Source organism: Cyprinodon tularosa, unplaced genomic scaffold (assembly GCF_016077235.1).
Source record: "Cyprinodon tularosa strain WSP-4 unplaced genomic scaffold, ASM1607723v1 ctg401, whole genome shotgun sequence".
Classification (NCBI taxonomy): Eukaryota; Metazoa; Chordata; class Actinopteri; order Cyprinodontiformes; family Cyprinodontidae; genus Cyprinodon; species Cyprinodon tularosa.
The window spans coordinates 460,224-483,480 of NW_024039121.1; the positions used below are offsets into that span (position 1 = coordinate 460,224).

The 23,257-nt window shown below is 39.9% G+C and overlaps 1 protein-coding gene across 1 annotated transcript in view; it reads left to right on the forward strand.

Annotated features, from left to right (window-relative positions):
* Positions 1 to 23,257, forward strand: part of LOC119791852 (sorting nexin-19-like) — a 61,563-nt gene that overhangs the window by 32,518 nt on the left and 5,788 nt on the right. Inside the window, exons 11-12 of the mRNA XM_038298191.1 lie at positions 18,615 to 18,799; positions 21,366 to 21,453. Coding sequence (XP_038154119.1) covers positions 18,615 to 18,799; positions 21,366 to 21,453 — 273 coding nt within the window. The remainder of the gene's footprint in view (positions 1 to 18,614; positions 18,800 to 21,365; positions 21,454 to 23,257) is intronic.

Genomic DNA, 23,257 nt, shown 5'->3' on the forward strand with positions numbered 1-23,257 from the left:
GATGGTAGTGTTGGTGAAGAGAGGGAAAGGACTGCTGGACATAAAGACTAAAGCCTGTCATCTGTGTGCTGCTGAAGAGCAGGACGAGGAGGGACTTATGGACAGGCTGTCCCTGCGAGGAGTCGCGGTCAGGCTAACCCTGTCTGCCCCCTCCAGTCTCACTGTCCTGTTTACACAGTCCAGTGTTTCTTTTCTCTTGAGATCCACTGGGTTGTTGCGGGATCTGTTCTTCTCTCTGCTGCTCTGCAACCATCCAAGTGGATCTGAAAGGTCATCTAGCAGCATTAGTTTTGAAGCAGGACCTGAGCAGTGTGCCAACAGCGGTCCGCAGCCAGCTTCTCTGTGGTTTTATCCTTATTTGGCATTAGAGAGGCTCCTTGTGAAGCTGAAATCCTCTCCTGGCGGCATGCGTAAAATTACACAGCTCGTTATTGTCCGCACTGTTGATAAAGTTAGACGGCGGACGGTGCTGCGTGCCTCAACGCCCTGGGGAAGTCTGCAGAATTAACTCGATAAGTGATAAACACGTGTCTTAAATAAGGAGAGCTGCAGGGTGAAGTCATGCGATGACCCCCTTGGCCTCTCCACATCCACAGTGTCCGTTTCCACCTCTCACCTGAGGCGTGCATCCAAAGCCACACTCCATCCCTGCCTCCAGAGACATTCTTGTCCAGTGACATCTTGTCTGTGAAATCTGGCTGTGGGCTCATTCTAGCTCTAAAGGGACCTGATTTTCTTGTCTTGCTTGACCTTAAATGGTAACTAAATGAAATGCATGTGCAGTCCAACACAACCTGTTTTAAACATGACTGGACTGTGTTGTTTTAGTAGCTTATTATTGCCTTGATTAGCAGCGGGGATAGTTCACCAGTTTACTCAGAGCAGGCCTGTTATCCTAAACAGGTAGATTTTAGATTTTGTTTGGCAAAATTATTGAGCTTGATTTCAGTCTGGATAGACGTTTCTCCTCGCTCTACCTTTCTTATACCTCATCCAAAATACTTAGGTTACTGATACAGAGCTATCTCTATAGTTATGCTGCTATAGGCTTAGACTGCTGGAGGACATAGGGACCCCTTTTTCATCATTCTGCTTCATTCTATCTCTATTCTCCCACTCTGCAGAATCTGTTAGTTCAATCTCTAACGTTCTGCTCTCTCTGCTTTTTCTCATAGTAGCTTCATCTGGTCTGTTCCTGTTTGGCTGTGACTCCATCCTGGAGAGAAATATCAGCTGTGCTGCTGCCATCAACACCTTTGTTTCTAGATGTTGGAGCTTGGCCTGTTTTCCAGTGTAGTCCTGTTTCTCTGTCTGTCACTAACTGGATGTGCTCTCTTCATCCTCTGACATGGGAGCTGGCTCGGAGCTCGTCTGCCTGGCTGTGTGTTTCCTGGACGGGGCCGCCTGTGGAGCTGGTTGACAGTTGCCTTTTGTATCTATGCTGCTTTTTCTATGTCTGCTTCTGTCTCCTTGAACCCCAGTGGGCCTCAGCAGATGGCCGCTCACACTGAGCCTGGTTCTGCTGGAGGTTTCTTCCTGTTCAAAGGGAGTTTTTCCTCTCCACTGTTGCTACAAGCATGCTTAGTGTGAGGGATTGCTGAACAGTCAATGAGTCGATGCAATCAGCTGGTTTTCCTTAGATAGAAAACTTTGAATCAATCTGACTGGATGATCTGGTGAACTGGAAAGTGACCTGAGATGACAGGATGTGAAGTGGAGCTATAGAAATAAACACCAATTCACATCATGTCAATCATTCAATTCCTAAAAAATAAAATTAAATCAAAGAAAAAAAACCCATGATTAAAAAAGTATTGAAGAGAATGCTTCTCTATTGGTCAGACTTGTTTGATTGACAGAGTAGGTACTGTAATGCATCCTGATATTTACATCGCATCAGATACCGTGCCGCCAGATAATCGTGCCGCCAGCGCATCTGCGCTGTGCGGAGATGCAGGGGAAACCGTATCTGATGGCGAAACGCAGCTCGTTAACACTTGATAACCCTGGAAAAAAGCTTGCTGGCCAGTGGCGACCATGACTTCTTTGTCAGAAAGATACCATTGGTGTTGACACTTGTCAATCAAACATGTCTGACCAATAGAGAAGCACCCACCCACTGTGGAACGTTTGTGTCAAAATTGTTCAATGAAAAAAAAGTTGATCTTCAAAACTTTTCGCACTTCAAAAAAAATATGTGATTCAAATAAAACAATTTGAACTTCAAATTATTTTTCAATAATAAAAAAAAAACAATGAAAAACACATTCAGCATTTGCACAGTTTTTTCTTTGATTGATTTTTTTTTTTTTTTCGATTGAAACAACCTTTTGGGAATTGAATGATTAAGACACAAATGTCCTACCCATGTGTGGCCCGAACACAAAATAGATCCCTTCAACCAAAGAGAACATTTTCAACAATAAAAAAAAAAGGGTTCAAATGCAAATTTTTGCGTCTCAAATATTTTATTTGCATTCAAAAATAATTTTTTTTATGATTGAAAACGTTAATCTTTTCATTGAAGTTACTTTTTTTATTGATTCTGTTGTTTGTCCTACCCATTATATGGTCCAATCAAAAAACGACGTTACTTCAATTAAAAAAGTTGCTTTAAACAAAAAATACTGGACTTCTATCAAATAAAACATTTTCAATCAAAGAAAAGCAGTGTTCAAATGTATTTTTTGAGTCTCAAATATATTTTTGCATTCAAATACTTTTTTCCTTTGATTGAAAAGTTTTGTTTTTCATTGAAGTGAAGATTTTTTTAATTGAAAATATATTTTTTGATTGAAGCAACCTTTTTTTTTGATTGAATAATAAAGAAACACATCTACCTTCCTATAAGCTTTATCAAATAGAAAAGTTTTAAGCCTTCAAAGTAAACAGGGTGTCTGCTTTTAAGAAAGGATTTAAAAAACTCTTTCTGGCTGACGGGAAAATGAGGTGAGTTTCCTGTACTATGCAGGCTCTTCCCAAACTCATCCAAATTTCTGAGTCACTTCATTTAGTAACTTTTGAATATTTTTTTTTGGAGTCACATGAAGTTGAACATTACCTGGCAGTCTTCTCCAAATGTTCCCCTCTGGAAAACAACTGTGGTGGTTTTGATGGTCACAGTCTAAGTCTCAGCTGAACCACAATCCCTCGTATAGAGTTACTTGGTATTTGTCAGCTTTAATTGGTTGAAAGTGCTCTGCTGTGTGTATTAAGTGTACAGGGTCTAAATCTGTGCGGCTGTCTGCTCTGAGGGAAGAAGTCCTCTTTCTAGTGATTGGTGAAAGATTTCAGCAGAACATGTTGCATGTGCTGCAACATCAAGCTGTGCACATGCAATGTTGCATTAATACATTAGGTGTGTGTTGCTGCAAGCCTGACTGTAAAAGCCAGCAGCGCGTGGGTGTTGAACGTCACATGTCTGTGATTTGACCAGATATGAGGAGCAAGGCGCCACGACGAGCCCAATAAAAGCAGTGTTGGCCTGAAACACACACACACACACATACACTCCAACGTGCCTTCAGATGGCACCACAGCCTGAATGGAGTTGCTGATGTGATTCTATCTGAGGGCTGGACTCAAAATACGCTCCACTGGGGTCAGATCGATCACATTAAGTGGAAAACCAGCAGATTCAGTGTTCCAGAAACCTATAAAAACTGATTTACTAAAGTGAAAACATGTAAGTTATGCTGATAATATCTGTTCTTCTAATGTGGGGCCCAAACTGTATGCAGTGACTGTACAGAGCACAATCATTTTTTTTTAAATATGTTTTAAGATGTTTACCTTTAGATCCCTAAAGTAAGATTACTTTTATAAGGTTTTATAAAAAGGCTCATAAATTTATTCCAGAGCAGAGCTGGAAGTAGCACTGTTACATAATAACCTTCTTAGTTATGGTGTTATTTTTTTCTTCAATAAAATTTTAACTAATTACTTTTTCCTTTCACTAAATCTGTTAAGCTGCTCATTTTTGTAGATTATCGATGTACTAATTAATCTAAAGTTGATTGATCTTATTGATCAACTAACGGTTCACTGATGTGCAGCTATTACCTTAAAAACTTCAGAATCCACGAGGATCTATCCATAAGATGAAGCGCTAAACATTTTTTTACAATATGTTGAATAAAAAAAACAGCATATTACTAGCAGTTTACAACTTGTTGTGCCATCTGTATTAAATAATGACACAGAATGTTTTTAAAATGTTATTAACTTGACATATTCCTATAATATACATATATATATATATATATATTAAACAAAGCAAGAACCTACTATAGATGGAATTTTTTTTTCATATATTATTGCAAGTGAAGATCACATGTCGTATATATATATCATATATTATACATTGGCAGCGTTTAGTTACATTACATCACACAGGTGGTTATCTCTTCCCCCCAGGCTCACACCGACTCCGGTCTTACCGTTGCGGTGCGGTGGGTGCGGTGCCGCAGTGATTCCAAGTCATTAAAAAGATGTAAACCTCTCTCACCGGCTGCTGAGCTGTCCGGCTGCGGTTACCGAGACACTCCGGCGCTGCAGAAAATTCAGCAAGAAAGCTATCCTTGCGGCGTGCCGGAGCCCTCCGCAACAAGCTCTCGCAAATATCCTTATTTGGGCCGTGTTATCGCGTGAAGTTACGTGAACTCAAGTGAACTTCTGTTCTCGCGAGTTAAATCTCCGGACCTGTTGCCGGAGCCGCAGAGCCGCACCGCACCGTAGTCAAAAGGGCGGTGTGAGAGGGGGTGTGCGGGAGTTGCGGTCTCTGTCGGCTCGGTAACCGCACCGGAGCCAGTGTGAGCTAGGGTTTCCTCCGTCATTCTCAGATAATGCAGATCTTGTCTCATTCAGTTTTCCTTTTCCTGCCTCATATTTTTTTCATAGGTAACTTTCATAAATCCAGACTGAGTGTTAGAAAAAAACTTATAACTAATCCGTGTATGGTTCGTTCTTTGGTTTTTTGCGTTTCAAAACAATAACAAAAAAACAAAACAAGCATGTGGTTTTTCTGTTTTTAAATTAATAGCATTAATAGAAAATCAACAGCGTTTGAGTTTTTTTTTTGCCATCTAAATGAAAATAAAATACGGTTGTTTTAATATGTAGCGGTACCGGAAATGAAGTAAGTCGCCAAAGAAAAATCCTTTACAGTGGATAAAGACGGCATCAAAACAAACCATTTCTAACAAAAGGCAATGGCTCCACTTGAACCGTTTTCTGCATTGATTATCAAACTTTTTGAGAGAGGAAAAACACACAGGAAATCAGTGATGCTTTGAGCCGCCATGGAGCTCCACATTACTTGTTTCCATTTTGGTAGTGCTAACTGAAAAAGTTCTTCTTCTTGTGGATTGTAATGGCGGTTGGCAAGAAATTGAAGGCGTACATTACTGCCACCTACTGGTAACTGAAAAAGTTCTGTGTTGGGAGTTCAGGTCTTCATTTCCGGTTCTGCCATAAGGTCAGTTGAATTAACAACAAAATAAAAGTTTGTCTTTGGTTTAACCATTGCAGTTAAAAAAATCCCAAAACGTACCCTTTTTTAAATTTTGCAAATGCTGTTTTTCTCATTTCGTTTTAAAAACGGAAAAACAAAAAACCACATGCTTGTTTTGTTTTTTCCTTTTTGTTTTGAAACGAAAAAACCAAAGAACGAACCATACACGGATTATAACTCTATTTACAAAAAACAACTATATTAAGATATAAACTAAAGGTCATTGATCAGTTCTAAAAACATCTTTAGATGAACCCTTGTTAATTCCTGGAGAACCACTGAACCAGATTAGCACATTCAGCCATGTCACACCTTCATGATTTAGCCAACATATCCCTGACGTATGAAAAATCAGTTAAAAACGCTGGCATAGGTTGGATATGTTACGGGTATGTTTTTTATAAGTTAAGAGCACGCTGAAGTATGCTAAAAAACGCTGGCACATGTCGACATACAGCAATTACGTCAAGAAATTTGAGCATGTTCAAAATTTCCCGTTGTACGCCAGCGTCTGCCATCCGTGGTCCATCAGTTCCAGGTCAGTTATCTCATGGCTGACATCCGTTCAATGTCAGTTCCTCATCAGTTGTGGCGTCTAGCTGATCCTAAACCTCTGAGTAACTTGTGCATAACGTCTGCGTAACTTATCCAGAACTTCTCTCCAACGCATATCAGCGTATCTGCCGTGTTCCAGACGAGCGCTGAACGTGTTTCTAACTTCCAGCTACTGTATAATGGCGTATTGGCAGCGTTTTGGTATAAAGGGGGTTCACAGCAGGAAACCGTCAGTTCTCCTCCAGACTTCATCCCCATCATAGGGTGAGCCAGAAGGTGAGTGATGGATCCTCCCTGCGTTCTAGCCCACCACCAACACACTTCCTAGCAGACATGACGCTCAATCTGCTGACACCAGAAACCTTCTTTCTTTCTTTTTCTTTTTATTTATTCTTTTTTTTGGCTGCCGGTAAACAGCAGCAAGGTTAATAATCATTTTTTTATGCAGACCAGGCGCCTCCGGGCGCCTTCGGCCCCCCTCAGGACACTGGCTTGTGCATCATTTCCTGGGCATTATGCTGCCGTGCGTTATGCAGAAGTTAGGCTGTCGTTGGACAGAAGTTCTGGACTCGTTATGAATACTCCATGAATACGCCCAAAATTGAAAAAATCCATAGAAAGTTCAGCGTATGCCAGTGTTTTAGGAGATTCTGGGACGTCAGGAAGACGCTGGAGAAATCAGCAGGGTGTGACAGGGGCTTAAACTCATATAGGTCTGTAAATGAGGAGACATCCATGGCTCCAAACTTATCAAAATATTAGACTTCTTAGATCCAGGACTCCGCTCTTATTCCATTCCCAAATCTTTACCACGTACAGAGTGAAGATGACGTTTTATCCTGGCAGAGTAACTGTCCTAATGAGATAAACTACCTGGGAAAACATTAGTTCTGATGCACAGCAGGCAGGTAATATTAGGGTTTACACACTCACACATCATCAATAACAATAATCCTAACAGTACCTTACACTTGAAATATGATCTAGAAATTTTTTTCATTAAGTGTATTTACCCTTAATTTGAGTAGGTAAATGAGATAGTTTGCCAATGAAATTAGTATTTTTACTCTTAAATAAGATGGTTAGATAAAATGCACTTGAATTAAGACAATGTAATTGTGTTTTCTTATTTCACATGTAAATTGTCTTGTTCCTTTGGCAAAATGTCTTTTACCTCCTCAATGAAATGAACTTATTTCAAGAATAAATGACTTATCTAGATTTCAATTTTTTCCAGTGTAGGACTTAAATGAGAGCAGTGGATGGATGTGCACACACTGCACTACAGATCTGGGAAACTTTTTGAATCGGAGCGGGTTAGTTGGATTTAGCCAACACTGAGCACTGCCAGGCTCTGACATGGTAGGAAATGAAATAAGCTGCAGGACCCCAGTCGGCCTCAGCAGATGGCTGCTCACACTGAGCCAGGTTCTGCTAGAGGTTTGTTCAAAGGGAGTTTTTCCTCTCCACTGTCGCTACAAGCATGCTTAGTGTGAGGGATTGCTGAAGAGTCAATGAGTCGATGCAATCAGCTGGTTTTCCTTAGATAGAAAACTTTGAATCAATCTGACTGGATGATCTGGTGAACTGGAAAGTGACCTGAGATGACATGATGTGAATTGGAGCTATAGAAATAAACTGAATTAAATTGAAATGAATCAGTTTACAGCTATACACGCTCTCTGAACAGGGCCTGGCTCTTTCTACTGGGCAATCAGGACGTCTCCACAAAGACTAAGTAAAAAAAACTCAGAAGTAAAAAAACAAAAAAACAAAAAAATAATCAAGATCTACGATTAAGGATTAATTATTGGGTTTGATCTAAAACAGTTTGCCTTGTTGCCACGAGGACGACTCCATCCATTCGGACACGCTATTAAATCTTATTCCACATGTTGTAAAACTGTTAACGTCACACTATTTTGAGTCAAACCAGCTGTTCCTTGTTTTTAGTTTAACAAATCCAGTCCATGTTTACATTTTAAATTGCTCAGTACCAGGTACATAACAAGAGTACAAACGTTTCTGTCCTCTATTCAGATTTCTTCTGTTTTTGCTTGTCTGTCATGTTTAAACGTTTTATAACATCAGCAAGTCTAAAACCAGCTGAAATGCACACAGAGCAGTTTGAGTTCTGCTTGTTTGTCAAAGTTTCAACATTGAAGAACCTCTGAAGCTTTTTAGATCAGCTGATTATATCCTGAGATTCGTTGATTTGAACGTTTATTTTACCAGAAAACTCCCATTGAGATCCAGACCTTTGAAAGGGAATCCTGACCAAACGGCAGAAAAATGGGATTGGAAAACTAAATATGGACATCAACACAATTTTTTTGTTTCGCTACTCATTAAATGAAGTTGGCTGAACCACGCCGCTCACTTTAAGCTGTTAGATGGTTTCTATGCTTTTCTGCTGCTAATTGCTCCATGTGTCCACATCCTTGACTTCTACAAAGGAGGAATCCATGCAGGAGAACCTGACCTCCTGCAGGAACATGTGGAGATCATTACAATAAGGAGCACCCTGTGCTTGTGAGTTTATGAGACACTTATATTGACCATAGTCCTAAATAAATAATGTTCTCCTTTGGGCTCTAAATAAACATGTCTGCTCCATTTGGTGGACGCCTGACCGTACTGAGGTGGAGTTAAAACTGGCTCCAATCCTTAATGACTTTGATGGTTTATATACAATAATGCAGTGTTTTTGGTTTAACCTTTATTCCTCCTAAAAGGATAAAATGTTTTACTGTTCATGAAATCAAACCAATGTTGAGGATTATATGAGTGTTTCTAAAATGCCATCAACACCTTTGTTTCTAGATGTTGGAGCTTGGCCTGTTTTCCAGTGTAGTCCCGTTTCTCTGACTGTGACTAACTGGATGTGCTCTCTTCATCCTCTGACATGGGAGCTGGCTCGGAGCTCGTCTGCCTGGCTGTGTGTTTCCTGGACGGGGCCGCCTGTGGAGCTGGTTGACAGTTGCCTTTTGTATCTATGCTTCTTTTTCTATGTCTGCTTCTGTCTCCTTGAACCCCAGTGGGCCTCAGCAGATGGCCGCTCACACTGAGCCTGGTTCTGCTGGAGGTTTCTTCCTGTTCAAAGGGAGTTTTTCCTCTCCACTGTCGCTACAAGCATGCTTAGTGTGAGGGATTGCTGAAGAGTCAATGAGTCGATGCAATCAGCTGGTTTTCCTTTGAATCAATCTAACTGGATGATCTAGTGAACTTTAAAGTGCCTAGAGGTGACGTGTTGTGAATTGGAGCTATAGAAATAAGCTGAGTAGAATTGAATTGAAGCTGTTTGGTCAATATTCATGACTTGAGGAAGAGCTTTATACGTATAGGCAATTTGTTAATTGTAACATGAAAAAAATTTCGTCACTCTGGAATTTGAAAATTGGGTTTCGTTAAATTGCGATTATACTGCTAATGCAATTAATTGCCCTGCCCTAGTCACAACATTGATCCCCCTGGTAGTGGTTAGGGCCATAAAAAGCAACCGATGTTTGTGCATCAAATTAAACCTGGAAGACTTTACCGGAGGTAATTCTAACGGAACACTATGAACCAGTAGGGAGAACACGACGTCCATTTAAGTCATAGCAAGTTATGGAAGAGAACAGCCGATTATTCATAGAAACCTCATAAAGCCATCAGTGGGGAAAGGAAGGTTTTTCTAGTATTTCAGACACGAGTGTTTAGAGCCAAGCAGGTGGATGGTGACCTTTAACATTCCCACACTCAGAGAGAGACACCCTCAGAGAGATACACTCACTTTATAACCAAGGGTTATAGAGCTGCAACCTTTGGCCGACATCACCACAAACTGAAGCTCTGGGATGTTATGGAGACTAATTTACAATTGCAGGGGGAGACCCTCCATCTGCTCTCGCTGTAAATCAGAGGGGAGAGAGGGTATGTTCTCCATCCCCCGAAGGACTCTATGTACTAACTTTGCATCTCCTGAATCACTTTGAGCTGCAGACAAGGGAAGCCCCTGACAGAGCAAACAGTCAGGTGATCCCTGCAAACAAAATGTTGATTTAGATTGATCTGGATAAGCCATTTGGAAACAGGGCATCATGAAACCGCTTTCATAGATATCTACAGATCTGCTAACTCCTGTATCCATCAGATGATCACTCTGAGCAGTAGAAATATGCACCATAGAATATGTAAGTAGTTGCACTGTGGATGTGTCTTATCTTAAAGGGTGTCTATTCAGAGTGAAAATAACTGCACGGACAATTTCATTTTCAAAAGGAAAAACAAATCCTCCTAAACTCACTTTGGGGAGTTGATTCTATTTTTAAATTATCGAGTTTAAAAATGTTCAACTTAAAAGCCGTGATTAAGTAAAACCCAAAACAAGAGGCACTAAACTGACGAGTAAGAAAACCCTCCTCTTACTATGATGCTGCCACCACCATGCTTGATAGTGAGAATGCTTTCTTCCAAGTGATTTACAGCGTAGTTCCCTAAAAGTTCAAAAAAATATCCACTGGACTTGGTTTCCAAGATTTGAAGACGTTTCTCCACCTCTCCAGGAAGCTTTCTCAATTCAAATGTCTGGATCCGCAGTGAGTTTGAGTCTTTATATAGACGACGCCTTGTATCGCTTGGAAACATGCAAATAGTAAACCGATGAGCGGGTCGTTTGGTTCCATCGTTAGCCTGTAATACCTGAAACCTGTCCATGATTGTTAAGGGTCGACCGACCCTTAACAGCAATCCCCCCCTTTAACGACCGACCTTCAGAATCATAGACAGGTTCAAATATTACAGGCTAACAATGGAACCAAACGACCCATTCATCGGTTACCATTTGCATGTTTCCAAGCGATACAAGGCTTTGTCTATATAAGACTCAAACTCACTGCAGATCCAGACATTGAACAATTGTGAAAGCTTCCTGGAGAGGTGGAGAAACGTCTTCAAATCTGGGAAACCAAGTCCAGTGGATATATTCTTTTGAACTTTTAGGGAAAGACTATGACCTGGATGACTGAGAATCTTCATCAGCATTTACAGCGTAGGTTCTTCTTCACTAAAAGTACAGTAGCAGCCATTGGAAATGGCTCCCAGTCAAACACCTGCCAAATGGCAGCCATTTTCCCTGCAACTCCCAGCAAAATCCCCTCCAACTTCCAGCCACTGGATTCTCCTGGGTGTGCTTTTTTTTTACTCTGACTCCACCCTTTCACTAAATTAAAGGGTCTGACAAGAAGACAACGCTTCTCTTTAGATCTAGAAAACTAAGAAAATGAAGTCTAAGGAAGTTATCATCCAGAATTGTAGAAAAATTTTTCCTTTGATACAGTTGCTCACTAACCACTATAAGGGTTAAATCTGTTCTTAACGTTTTTCCTGCATTACTTTTATGATTTAAATGGTTTTAAAAATTGTACTTTTATACTTTTACTGGAGTTAAGAGCTTAAGTTGATCCTCTAACTTCTATAAAATAGTTTTTAAACAGTAAGGTTGCAAACATTAATACTTTTGACACCTCTGATGATCGAACGTCATCTAGAATCTTTTCGTTTTTTGACATGTTGTCTCAGAACTGAACCACACTTTAAACCCCCCACAGCTTTGAGTCGGACCTGCCTCCTGGGTTTCCTGGTCATCATTCTGTTTGCATTTAGCTTTGATTCTAAGACCAGAAATGGAAAAGCTCTTTACTGATCACTTCCCTGTTTGTCTGTTTTTTTCTACAATTTCATGTATAAATGGCTCATGTAATGAAATCAACTCACAGAGCAACGTTTTGGCAGAAAGTCAAGCTCTCTAAACCCTCCATAGTGTTTGGGACAGTTCACTGTTACCAAGGCCCCTCTGAGCAGATAGGATTTCCACATTACGAGGCATTCAGTACATCCTGTACATCCGATTGTCAAAATATATATAAAAAAAACAGCTCCAAAGTTATTTAAGATATTTATTTTATTCTAGAATTGTGTGCAGATGCCTTTTTAAAAATGACTAAACAGCTTATTGATCAAGTGTTGGTGTCTCATGGCTTTCTAATTTATCTTCAGTCAGAGTTCAGTCTCCCTCACCGTAAATCTGTCAGAGGAGGGATGTTTACATGCCTCCTGAAGGACTCTGTGTCCAAACCTAGCTTCCTCTCAATCACTTTGAGCTGAGGACGAGGGAGACTGCTGTTGGAGCAAACTGTAAGATGAACCCAACAAACAAAATATTAATCTAGAATGATCTGGGTAAACTACTTGGAAACATGGCATCAAAAAACGTAAAACTAAGAGACCAAATTTCCAAATACATCTTCAGTTTTCCTAGTGTACCCTTTACCGTAATGTCCCTATAAAAATCTGAATTAAACAGTAGTGGTTGCACCCTTTCACACTTTGGGTGTGTGAATACTTTTGTCAGGCACTTTGAAATGTAGAATGAAAAAGTTTGTTACCTTTGCATCCTATACATCAGAGGTGGCAAAACATTTCAGTCTGTGATCCCAAAAAATCAGTTAAAATGTAATTTTTTTAATAGTGTTGCACCGATACCGATACCAGTATCAGGCGGGGCCCCGATCCAGCGCTAAAATGGTGGTATCGGTATCGGTGGTTACCAACAAATAGGGCACCGATACCATTTTTGAGAGCCAAAAGTTTCTTCAACTATTGTCACCTATTCCAGGTAGGAAATAAAGATTTCTACTGGATTCACTTTGTTTTAGTCTTTTTCCTGCTTCACAAAGGTAGGCAGCAGCTTGACATGAAGCCATGATGGCAATTAATTTACATCCAGGTAGTCTGCAGTTCTTCATTTACACACACATCCGTTTCAAACAGATGGTATCGACCAATACTGCACAGCCAGGTATTGTGTATCGGGTCCAAAAAATGTGTGTGTGTGTTGGCTTGTGATGGACTGGTGCCTTTCGCCCAGAGACTGCTGACTGAGACCCTGATGGATAAGAAGACGGATAGATCATTTAACGGGACTTTTTAAAGTTTATTTAGTGTTTAAAACATGAATTAGATAAATAAATGTAACATCTACCTTTTTCTGGCTACATTTACATAGAAAATCAAAAATAGAAAATCCCTTTATTGTCCCACAATGGGGAAACTCTGGTTTTTACAGCAGCAAAGGCATTACGGAAAAAGTGGTAAGCAAAAGTTTGATTAAGCAAAAGTACACCAATGTAGACCTTAAATAGTTTATATAAAAAGTGGCAGAGTTGGGGGAAAAAAACTAGATAAAATGCTGTACTGTACAATATGAATACTGTGCTGCCACCCAAAGAATAAATAATCAATACACTGTGCAGAATTATTAGGCAAATGAGTATTTCAACCACATCATCCTTTTCAAACATGTTGTCCTACTCCAAGCTGTAGAGGCTTGAAAGCCAACTACCAATTAAGTAAATCAGGTGGTGTACATCTCTGTAATGAGAAGGGGTGTGGCCTAATGACATCAACACCCTATATAAGGTGTGCTTAATTATTAGGCAACCTCCTTTGCTTTGGCAAAATGGGTCAGAAAAGAGATTTAACAGACTCTGGAAAAGTCAAAAACTTGTCAGATGTCTTTCAGAGGGGTGCAGCAGTTTGGAAATATCCAAGCTTTTGAAGCGGGATCATCGCACAATCAAGCGGTTCATGGCAAATAGCCAACAGGGGCGCAAGAAGCGTGTTGAAAAAGAAGACGCAAAATAACTCCCCATGAATTGAGAATGATCAAGCGTGAAGCTGCCAGGAAGCCATTAGCCACCAGTTGGGTCATATTTCAAAGCTGCAACATGTCTGGAGTGCCGAGAAGCACAAGGTGCTCAATCCTCAGGGACCTGGCCGAGGTAAGGAATGCCGAAAAAAGGCCACCTTTGAACAAGACAAAACGTCAAGATTGGGCCAAGAAATTTCTGCCTACTGATTTCTCCAAGGTGTTTTGGTCTGATGGAATGAGAGTGAGTCTAGATGGGCCAGATGGATGGATGGGCACCAGGCTGGATCAGTAAAGGGCAGCAAGTTCCTAATCTACTTAGACGCCAGCAAGGTGGAGGTGGGGTAATGCTATGGGCTGCTATCATCAAAGATGAGCTTGTGGGACCTTTTCGGGTTGATGATGGAGTCAAGATCAACTCCCAGACCTACTGCTAGTTTCTGGAAGACACCTTCTTCAAACAGTGGTACAAGAAGAAGTCGCCATCATTCAAGAAAAACCTGATATATTAATGCGGGACAATGCTCCGTCACACGCATCTAAATACACCACAGCGTGGCTGGCCAGAAAAAGTCTAAAAGGAGAAAAATAATGACATGGCCCCCTTGTTCACCTGATCTGAACCCCATGGAGAACCTGTGGTCCTTCATGAAAGGTGAGATCTACAGGGAGGGAAAACAGTGTCTGGGAGGCTGTGGAGGCTGCTGCACGCAATGTGGATCGCAAACAGATCAAGACACTGACAGAATCTATGGATGGAAGGCTTTAGAGCGTCATGGTGAAGAAAGGTGGCTAGATTGGTCACTGACTTGGTTTGTTTTTAAATGTTTTAAATTGTCCCAAATGTTTATTTCTGAATTTTGAGTTGTTATATTGGTTTACCTGATAAAAACAAGTGAGATGGGTATATATTTGTTTTTTATTAAGTTGCCTAATGATTCTGCACAGTAATATTTAGCTGCTCACACAGACATCCTCATTAAATGGCCAAATCTCAAAAAACAACTTACAAAAATATGAAACCTTGATATTAAGGAGTCTTTTGGGTTGATTGAGAACGCAATTGTGGCCCAATAATAAAAATAATCCTCAAAAATACAACTTGCCTAATAATTCTGCACACAGCTGTGGACAATTTTACAGTAATGTGTTTTTTTTTTTCCCAGCGTATTTTTATTGTCATTATGCTGTCACAAGTACAGAGCAACAAAATCCATTCTCCGCAGTTAACTTATTTGTTGTGCCATGGGAGCAGTGTGGGGTTAAGGGTCTTGCTCAGAGACCCAGAGTGACAGTCTGTGGGAGTGGGTTTTGAACTCACAACCTCAGGATTCCAAGCTCTATATCCTAACCACTAAGCTGCCACTCCCATTATTGTGAAAATAGCAGCAACACCAGAGACGTGCGAAATGACAGCAGCAGGTTATTTAACTGACTAAGGTAGAAACTGTGCAAAATCAGCATGAATGGAAGAACTGGTTGAGGTTGTTGGGAACAGTGGTGGTTCTAGAGTCTTCCAGCTGCTGGGAGGAAGGATCTGTGATAACGCTCCCTGGTGCATTTAAGGTGCAGCAGTCTGTCACTGAAGGAGCTGTCCAGTTCAGCACCAGCTTCATGCATGGGGGGGAGATTGTCATATTTAACTGGCTGTTAAATTATGGCATTGTTTCCCAGCTGTGAACGAACACCTCGCTCCATGTTGCCCCATGTTTCCTATTTATTCATTTATTTTACCAGACTACATTAAAAAAGGTCACATCTCATCCCATTGCGGATGAGATAATAGCGTATACTGCATGTATTTTCAAAAACGGGTTCTGACATCAACGATAACTTTATGTAAACCCACTCTGTATTGTTCAGTATAGTTAGTGTATGTTTTTATGATCTTTTATCCGCATCGGAGCGAACTGGAGCGAAATCCTCGCTCCGGCCTTTGAATTGAAAACCGCTCTGCGCTCCGCCATATTTCTTCCGTTCCGCTGCACCACTCGCTCCACGCTCACATGCTCTGACAGAGATGTTCATTTAGTTAGGATCCGTCTGTTTCCCACCTCCTGCACTGAGTCCAGAGGGCATCCAATCACAGAGCAGGCCTTCCTGATCAGCTGATCCAGCCGCTTATCCAGTATTTAGTTGGACATTTCCCGTTTATATGTTTCATGATATAGTTTGGACCTCCATGTATATCAGGAATATGTTTTTAAGAATTTGAAAATTCTTAAAAAATGTTCCACCTTGGGAACCCCTGTTTTCCATAGCCTAATGCAGGGTTTCGCAAACATTTCAATGATGCATCCATCCCCACAATGCAGACTAACAGAGAGATGTGATTGTTTTAATTCTGTACAATTATCATGTTTGTTTAGTAGAAAGCATATATACGGAAGAGGATTAGGGCCACTGAAAAAAAAAAAGTTAACTGATTTTTAAATTTTATTTCAGTTTAACATGGGAAAAAAGTCAGAATTTTGACTTTTTTCTCAGAATTCTGACTTTTTTTTAGAATTCTGAGAAAAAAGTCAGAATTCTGACTGAATTCTGAGAAAAAAAGTCAGAATTCTGACTTTTTTTCTCAGAATTCTGACTGAATTCTGACAATAAAAAAAGTCAGAATTCTGAGATTAAAGCCAGAATTCTGAGATTAATCTCAGAATTCTGGCTTTTTTCTCAGAATTCTGACTGAATTCTGACAATAAAAAAAGTCAGAATTCTGAGATTAAAGTCAAAATTCTGAGATTAAAGTCAAAATTCTGAGATTAAAGTCAGAATTCTGAGAAAAAAGTCAGAATTTTGACTTTTTTCTCAGAATTCTGACTTTTTTTTAGAATTCTGAGAAAAAAGTCAGAATTCTGACTTTTTTTCTCAGAATTCTGAGAAAAAAGCCAGAATTCTGAGATTAATCTCAGAATTCTGACTTTTTTCTCAGAATTCTGACAATAAAAAAAGTCAGAATTCTGAGATTAAAGTCAAAATTCTGAGATTAAAGTCAAAATTCTGAGATTAAAGTCAGAATTCTGAGAAAAAAAGTCAGAATTCTGAGATTAATCTCAGAATTCTGACTTTTTTCTCAGAATTCTGACTGAATTCTGACAATAAAAAAAGTCAGAATTCTGAGATTAAAGTCAAAATTCTGAGATTAAAGTCAAAATTCTGAGATTAAAGTCAGAATTCTGAGAAAAAAAGTCAGAATTTTGACTTTTTTTCTCAGAATTCTGACTTTTCTTTAGAATTCTGACAATAAAAAAAGTCAGAATTCTGAGAAAAAAGTCAGAATTCTGACTTTTTTTCTCAGAATTCTGACTTTTTTTTAGAATTCTGAGAAAAAAGCCAGAATTCTGAGATTAATCTCAGAATTCTGACTTTTTTCTCAGAATTCTGACTGAATTCTGACAATAAAAAAAGTCAGAATTCTGAGATTAAAGTCAAAATTCTGAGATTAAAGTCAAAATTCTGAGATTAAAGTCAGAATTCTGAGAAAAAAGTCAGAATTTTGACTTTTTTCTCAGAATTCTGACTTTTTTTTAGAATTCTGAGAAAAAAGTCAGAATTCTGACTTTTTTTCTCAGAATTCTGAGAAAAAAGCCAGAATTCTGAGATTAATCTCAGAATTCTGACTTTTTTCTCAGAATTCTGACTGAATTCTGACAATAAAAAAAGTCAGAATTCTGAGATTAAAGTCAAAATTCTGAGATTAAAGTCAAAATTCTGAGATTAAAGTCAGAATTCTGAGAAAAAAAGTCAGAATTCTGAGATTAATCTCAGAATTGTGACTTTCTTCCCATACTATACTGAAATAAAATAAAAAAAAAATCTGTTAACTTTTTTTTTTTCCCAGTGGCCCTAATCCTCTTCCGTACATATAACCTAACATCTTATTTAACTCTGTATTATTTTTCTCATTGGATGCAAACTTTTGATTATACAAACGAAGGGAGGGCGGGGCTTAATATGTGCAGTGCCATAAAAATGTCATAGTCCACTGCTCTATGTTTCATTTGGAGTATGTTTAAAGTAAAAAAAAACAAAACAAAAAAAACGAGCGCCACCCTGGTATCTTACTGCAAAAAGGAAAAGGCCTTCATCATCCTGTCAGCTAACGTTACTTTCTTCAAATTTTAGCCTTTTATTTGAATTATTAGAGTTTTTCATGTTTATACATTAAATGTTTAAACAATATTATATTTCATGATTTAAAAAAATGTATCACTTTGTAAATAAATGTATTTCTATTTCCCTGAGGTTCCCCTAGGCCCCCTTGTGGCCCCCTCTTTGGAAGCTGCTGACCTCCTGCTTTTTTCCTTTCCTCTCTTTTATTTTCTTTTCTTTCCAGCAGCTCAGGCCTTTTGGATGTTTTCAAAGCAGCTTCTTTCTGCTCTATTGAACTTTTTATCACACGTCCTACAGGGTGATCTGAGTAAGCGTCTAAATAGCTCACTAGTTGCTTTCAGTAACTTCCTTTAGTCTGGGTTCCACGTTGGCCGTGGTACGACGTAAATCCTGTCAGTCAGGTAGAAACAGAGCAGACCAAACACTAAAAGGGTTTAGCTTGAGAGCACTTCCTGTGCAAGGCTGTGCCAGGTCAGGCTCCTCCTGCTCCGTAGGTTCAAATCTCCGTGGGAGTGCTGTGGAGAGAAGACGCAGGCTTTCATGTGAAATCAGCCGCTAACCAGAGAGCTGTGATATGGTCCAGTCAGGCAGAACAGGGTCACCATGCACTCAGCTCCTAAATCCAGGCTGAAAGGCTCCACTGTGTCTCCAGGTGTCAACTGGGATTGGATCTGCTTCTCATTGTCAGCTGGGCCTACGGACGGCTGGATAATCACTAACTATGAACCCCTTCTGTGTGTGTTTCAGATGGCTGGACGTGAGCGTAGCCAACCTGACCTGCACCAAATACTGGGTGGCATACCTGCAGGTCGTCCAGGAAGCGGTGTGGCCGGGAGGAGCTCTGCCAGCTGCCGCTCCGCCTGAACGCAGCCAGCAGCAAAAAGACCAGACCAAGCAGCAGGCCTTAGACTGCCTGACCAACCTCGTGCCAGGTACGGAGGGATTCGCCGACATGACTCCCAGAACAGCCGGTTGTTCCTCCTGTTGCTGAAATAACATTTGATCTCTTATAGTATCATGATAATGGGACCGTTTTTAACTTGGCTCATTCTCAGACACCGTACGATATTTTCAATCGTTGCACGCAGCTAAAGCTCACACTGTACGACCAAACCGCAGGGTTTAAAAGTTCACAGCTCACCATGTTTGTTCTCACTCTGTGCGACCCGACGCTCTGATGCGATCTACCTGCTCACACTGTACGTCTAAAAACCATGTGGGACTCAGCGCTGAGAGATGGCGCCACTCAGACTAAAGCTCACTAGAGTGAAACACGCTGCCTTGGATATTTGGGCGATTTAGTGCTGAAAGCCCTAAAAAGAAAAGGAGACGACGTATTTGGACAAAGACATGGCTGAGCTAACGTGGCTACTATGGTCTGACAGTTTGACAGAAAGAACTCCATTTCACTCATTGCACCCCCGCCATGCTGCTGGGTTTTCCTCTGAGAGGAAGAAGAAGAAGAATCCTTGTTTGCCCACTGAGCGATATGCCCACGACCACCTTACTACGGCTGACTGAATTTCAAACATGTTTGATTTTCTCCCAACTTCATGATTCCTGATGGAGAGGTGGTCGTTAGAGGCTGATCGCCCCTCGTTTACTGTACCCCCTGTATACTACACCACGCACGACTGGAGAATCGGCCCAAAATGGGCAAAAATCGTACAGTGTACGCCTGGCTTAAACGACCAGGATGAGTTAGTTCTTTAATGTGGTTTTGTTTTTTAAAGGAAAAGTCCGTTCAGCAAGGAATCATCAATCCATCATTATTTATACCTAAAACTAATACGTTTGTGGTGATTTAATGAATTTAGCATTAATCAGTAAAAAATTAAAAACAATAATTTTCATCTCGATCACTGAGTCTGGCAGCGGCCATTTTTGCCCAAGTCTAGTAGCCCCTCCCTCCTGCCATCTTCCAGCAGTGACGTCACGGTGCGGTAAGCCTAGCGCCATTCTCCCCGCTTTCCAAGCTAAATCAATGGGAACTACTAGACACATCTGCAATCAACAACAATTATTGAAGATTTCCAGAGGACTTCACCATTGAAATTCACCAGAGCTATAGTGAAACTGACAATGCCCACGTGCATGGCAGCTGGATGCTGGAATACATCGGGGAAAAGTGAAAAAAAGAGTTATTCCACCTTTCTGATTCCTGATCCTCCACGGACGGGTTGGTCGTTGGATCGCCAACTTGAAGAGGGAGGATTTGCCATCGAACTTCTGGCCAGAGAAAAAACCCGTAATATGTAGCCAACATTTGGAAGAAGAATGTTTTCAAGATGACTTGGATAATAGCGCGTTGTGACAAACACCAGATACAGCACTGGGACTTGATCAACAGCCGATACCGCACCGTGACAATGTCACTAACCAGTAGGTGGCAGTAGTGTTCTTTGACAAACATGGATGCCTCCAGTAAAGCACATTCACATGGAAATTACTCTGAATTAAAAACACTGATCATTTATTGAACAGGATGGAATCATTTCAGATTTAAAGAACTTTCTGAAGTTTAAATTCTGAATATGAGCGGACTTCCTTTAAGTGTTTCAACGTTTCGTTTCTAGATTCCATTTTTTTAATGTTCTATTTTTTAAATAATAATGCAACAAATTCACTTTATAATCATAAAACTACTGGAAAAGTTCAGATGTCAGCCTAATTGAAAAGTATGGATGGTCTTTAAAAAATGAAGCACTATGAAAGTTGTGAGGCGATTGGTGGAACGTTGGTGGAACGAGTGTTCTTTGACAAACATGGATGCCTCCAGTAAAGCACATTCACATGAAAATTACTCTGTATTAAAAACATTGATCATTTATTGAACAGGATGGAATCATTTCAGATTTAAAGATCTTTCAGAAGTTTGTATTATGATCTTGACTGGATGTTTCCTTTAAGCTCTTAGTCTGAGGAACGTTTCACTGCTGTTCAGGTTTAACGCCTTAATGTTAGCTGGTCAGTTAGCCAGGCTATCTGCTCAAGGCATAGAAGACAAACTGACCTACAGAAGCGCTAGTTTTCACATCATGACTTTGACCTTTTTCTGCAATGATGACGATGGAAGGATAGTGCCCTGAAAAAAAAATAAAATAAAACTTTAGATAAGTGCATTTTTTTTCTTCAAATAAGCATATTTTCCTTTTATTAGAGCAGGTCAGACAAATTACCAATGAAATAAGTTTTGTGTTTAAAATGAATATTTTTGAACAAACAAACATCTTCATTTAATCTATTTGTTTTAGGGGCAAAACCGATCAGATGATCCTCAACCATTTTTAGATCAGTGTTGTCTTCACGTGAGGATCTGAGCAGCTGTGTGTAGCAACAGGTGGGGGATGGGCAGTTACTTTAAGCTACACACAGTCAGAGAAAACTGCTCATTCCACCACTTGGAAACTATTTTTTTAAAAGTCTTTCTACAGGAAACAGACTACCGCCTGGTCTTTGCAAACCCTCACCTTCATCTTCATGTCGTTGTGTCTTTAGATCTGGTCTCAGATCTTCTGGGTTCTGATACGTTCAGACTTAGCTGGCAGACTGCTCTGGATTCCTTTCAGGACCCGGATATTAACAGGTGAATTAAACACTGCATGACAGCCTGTTGGGGGTTTTATTGGTTTCCCAATATTTTTTCGCAAACAAATATTAATCACTTTTGGTTAAAGTTAGGTGGTGAAGTCATAATTATCATTGAAGTTAATAAAAAAAGATTCATCAAATGTTCCATCAGGTTCTAGCCTCTAAAACACCACAGACACAAACATTCATGGAGGGATTTTATCTAAGGAAAACCAGCTGATTTCATCGACTCATTGACTTTTCAGCAATCCCTCACACTAAGCATGCTTGTAGCGACAGTGGAGAGGAAAAACTCCCTTTGAACAGGAAGAAACCTCCAGCAGAACCAGGCTCAGTGTGAGCGGCCATCTGCTGAGGCCCACTGGGGTTCAAGGAGACAGAAGCAGACATAGAAAAAGAAGCATAGATACAAAAGGCAACTGTCAACCAGCTCCACAGGCGGCCCCGTCCAGGAAACACACAGCCAGGCAGACGAGCTCCGAGCCAGCTCCCATGTCAGAGGATGAAGAGAGCACATCCAGTTAGTCACAGTCAGAGAAACAGGACTACACTGGAAAACAGGCCAAGCTCCAACATCTAGAAACAAAGGTGTTGATGGCAGCAGCACAGCTGATATTTCTCTCCAGGATGGAGTCACAGCCAAACAGGAACAGACCAGATGAAGCTACTATGAGAAAAAGCAGAGAGAGCAGAACGTTAGAGATTGAACTAACAGATTCTGCAGAGTGGGAGAATAGAGATAGAATGAAGCAGAATGATGAAATGGGGGTCCCTATGTCCTCCAGCAGTCTAAGCCTATAGCAGCAGAACTATAGAGATAGCTCAGGATAACCTGAGCCACTCTAACTAGAAGCTTTATCAAAAAGGAAAGTTTTAAGCCTAGCCTTAAAAGTAGACAGGGTGTCTGCCTCACGGACTAAAACTGGTAGTTGGTTCCACAGGAGAGGAGCCTGAGAACTAAAAGATCTGCCTCCCATTCTACTTTTAGAAATTCTAGGAACCACTAGTAAACCTGCAGATTGAGAGCGAAGTGCTCTGTTAGGAACATAAGGAACAATCAGATCTCTGATATCAGATGGAGCTTGGCCATTTAAGGCTTCATATGTGAGAAGGAGGATTCTAATCAAATGGGGGCCAGGACCCCTCAGGGGTCACAAAACACTAAGTCGGGGGTCGCAACGTGTTGGATTTTCCCATCATCATTGTGATGTGATCCATGAGATAAATTAAGGCATAAAATATCCCTGAAATACATTAATGTGAAAGCCCCATGAAAAAAAGAACATTTATTTCTTTATTGATCGAAAATAGATTAATCAGATATTAAACCTACAAATAAATAAGTAAATATGTTGAATTAAATGTTGCTTCATTTATAAATGTAAAGTGCAGTAAATTGATGTATTCTGTTTTGTGGTTCGAGGAAATAAAATTAATTTACATTTGTTTGCTTTTTATAGTAAAAGTTTTTTTATTTTCAGGCTCCTTTACGATTTTTAAATAAAATATTTTATCTAGAAATAAGAGTTTTAAGAATATAAAATGTTGTATTTTTATACTGAAAATAGACAAGAAATATTAAGGTTTTAAAATAGTAAAATATAAAGTATCTACTCTACAGTAGGAGGTCGATGGTTTGATTATTATTATTATTATTATTATTATTATTATTATATAGTTCCAAGATAGCAAATCTGAATTAATTTCAATTATAAATTATATAATATAATTTAGAATTATGTATATAATTATATATAATATAAATGAAATGTAAAGGTTATATTTAAGCTGATTAGGCC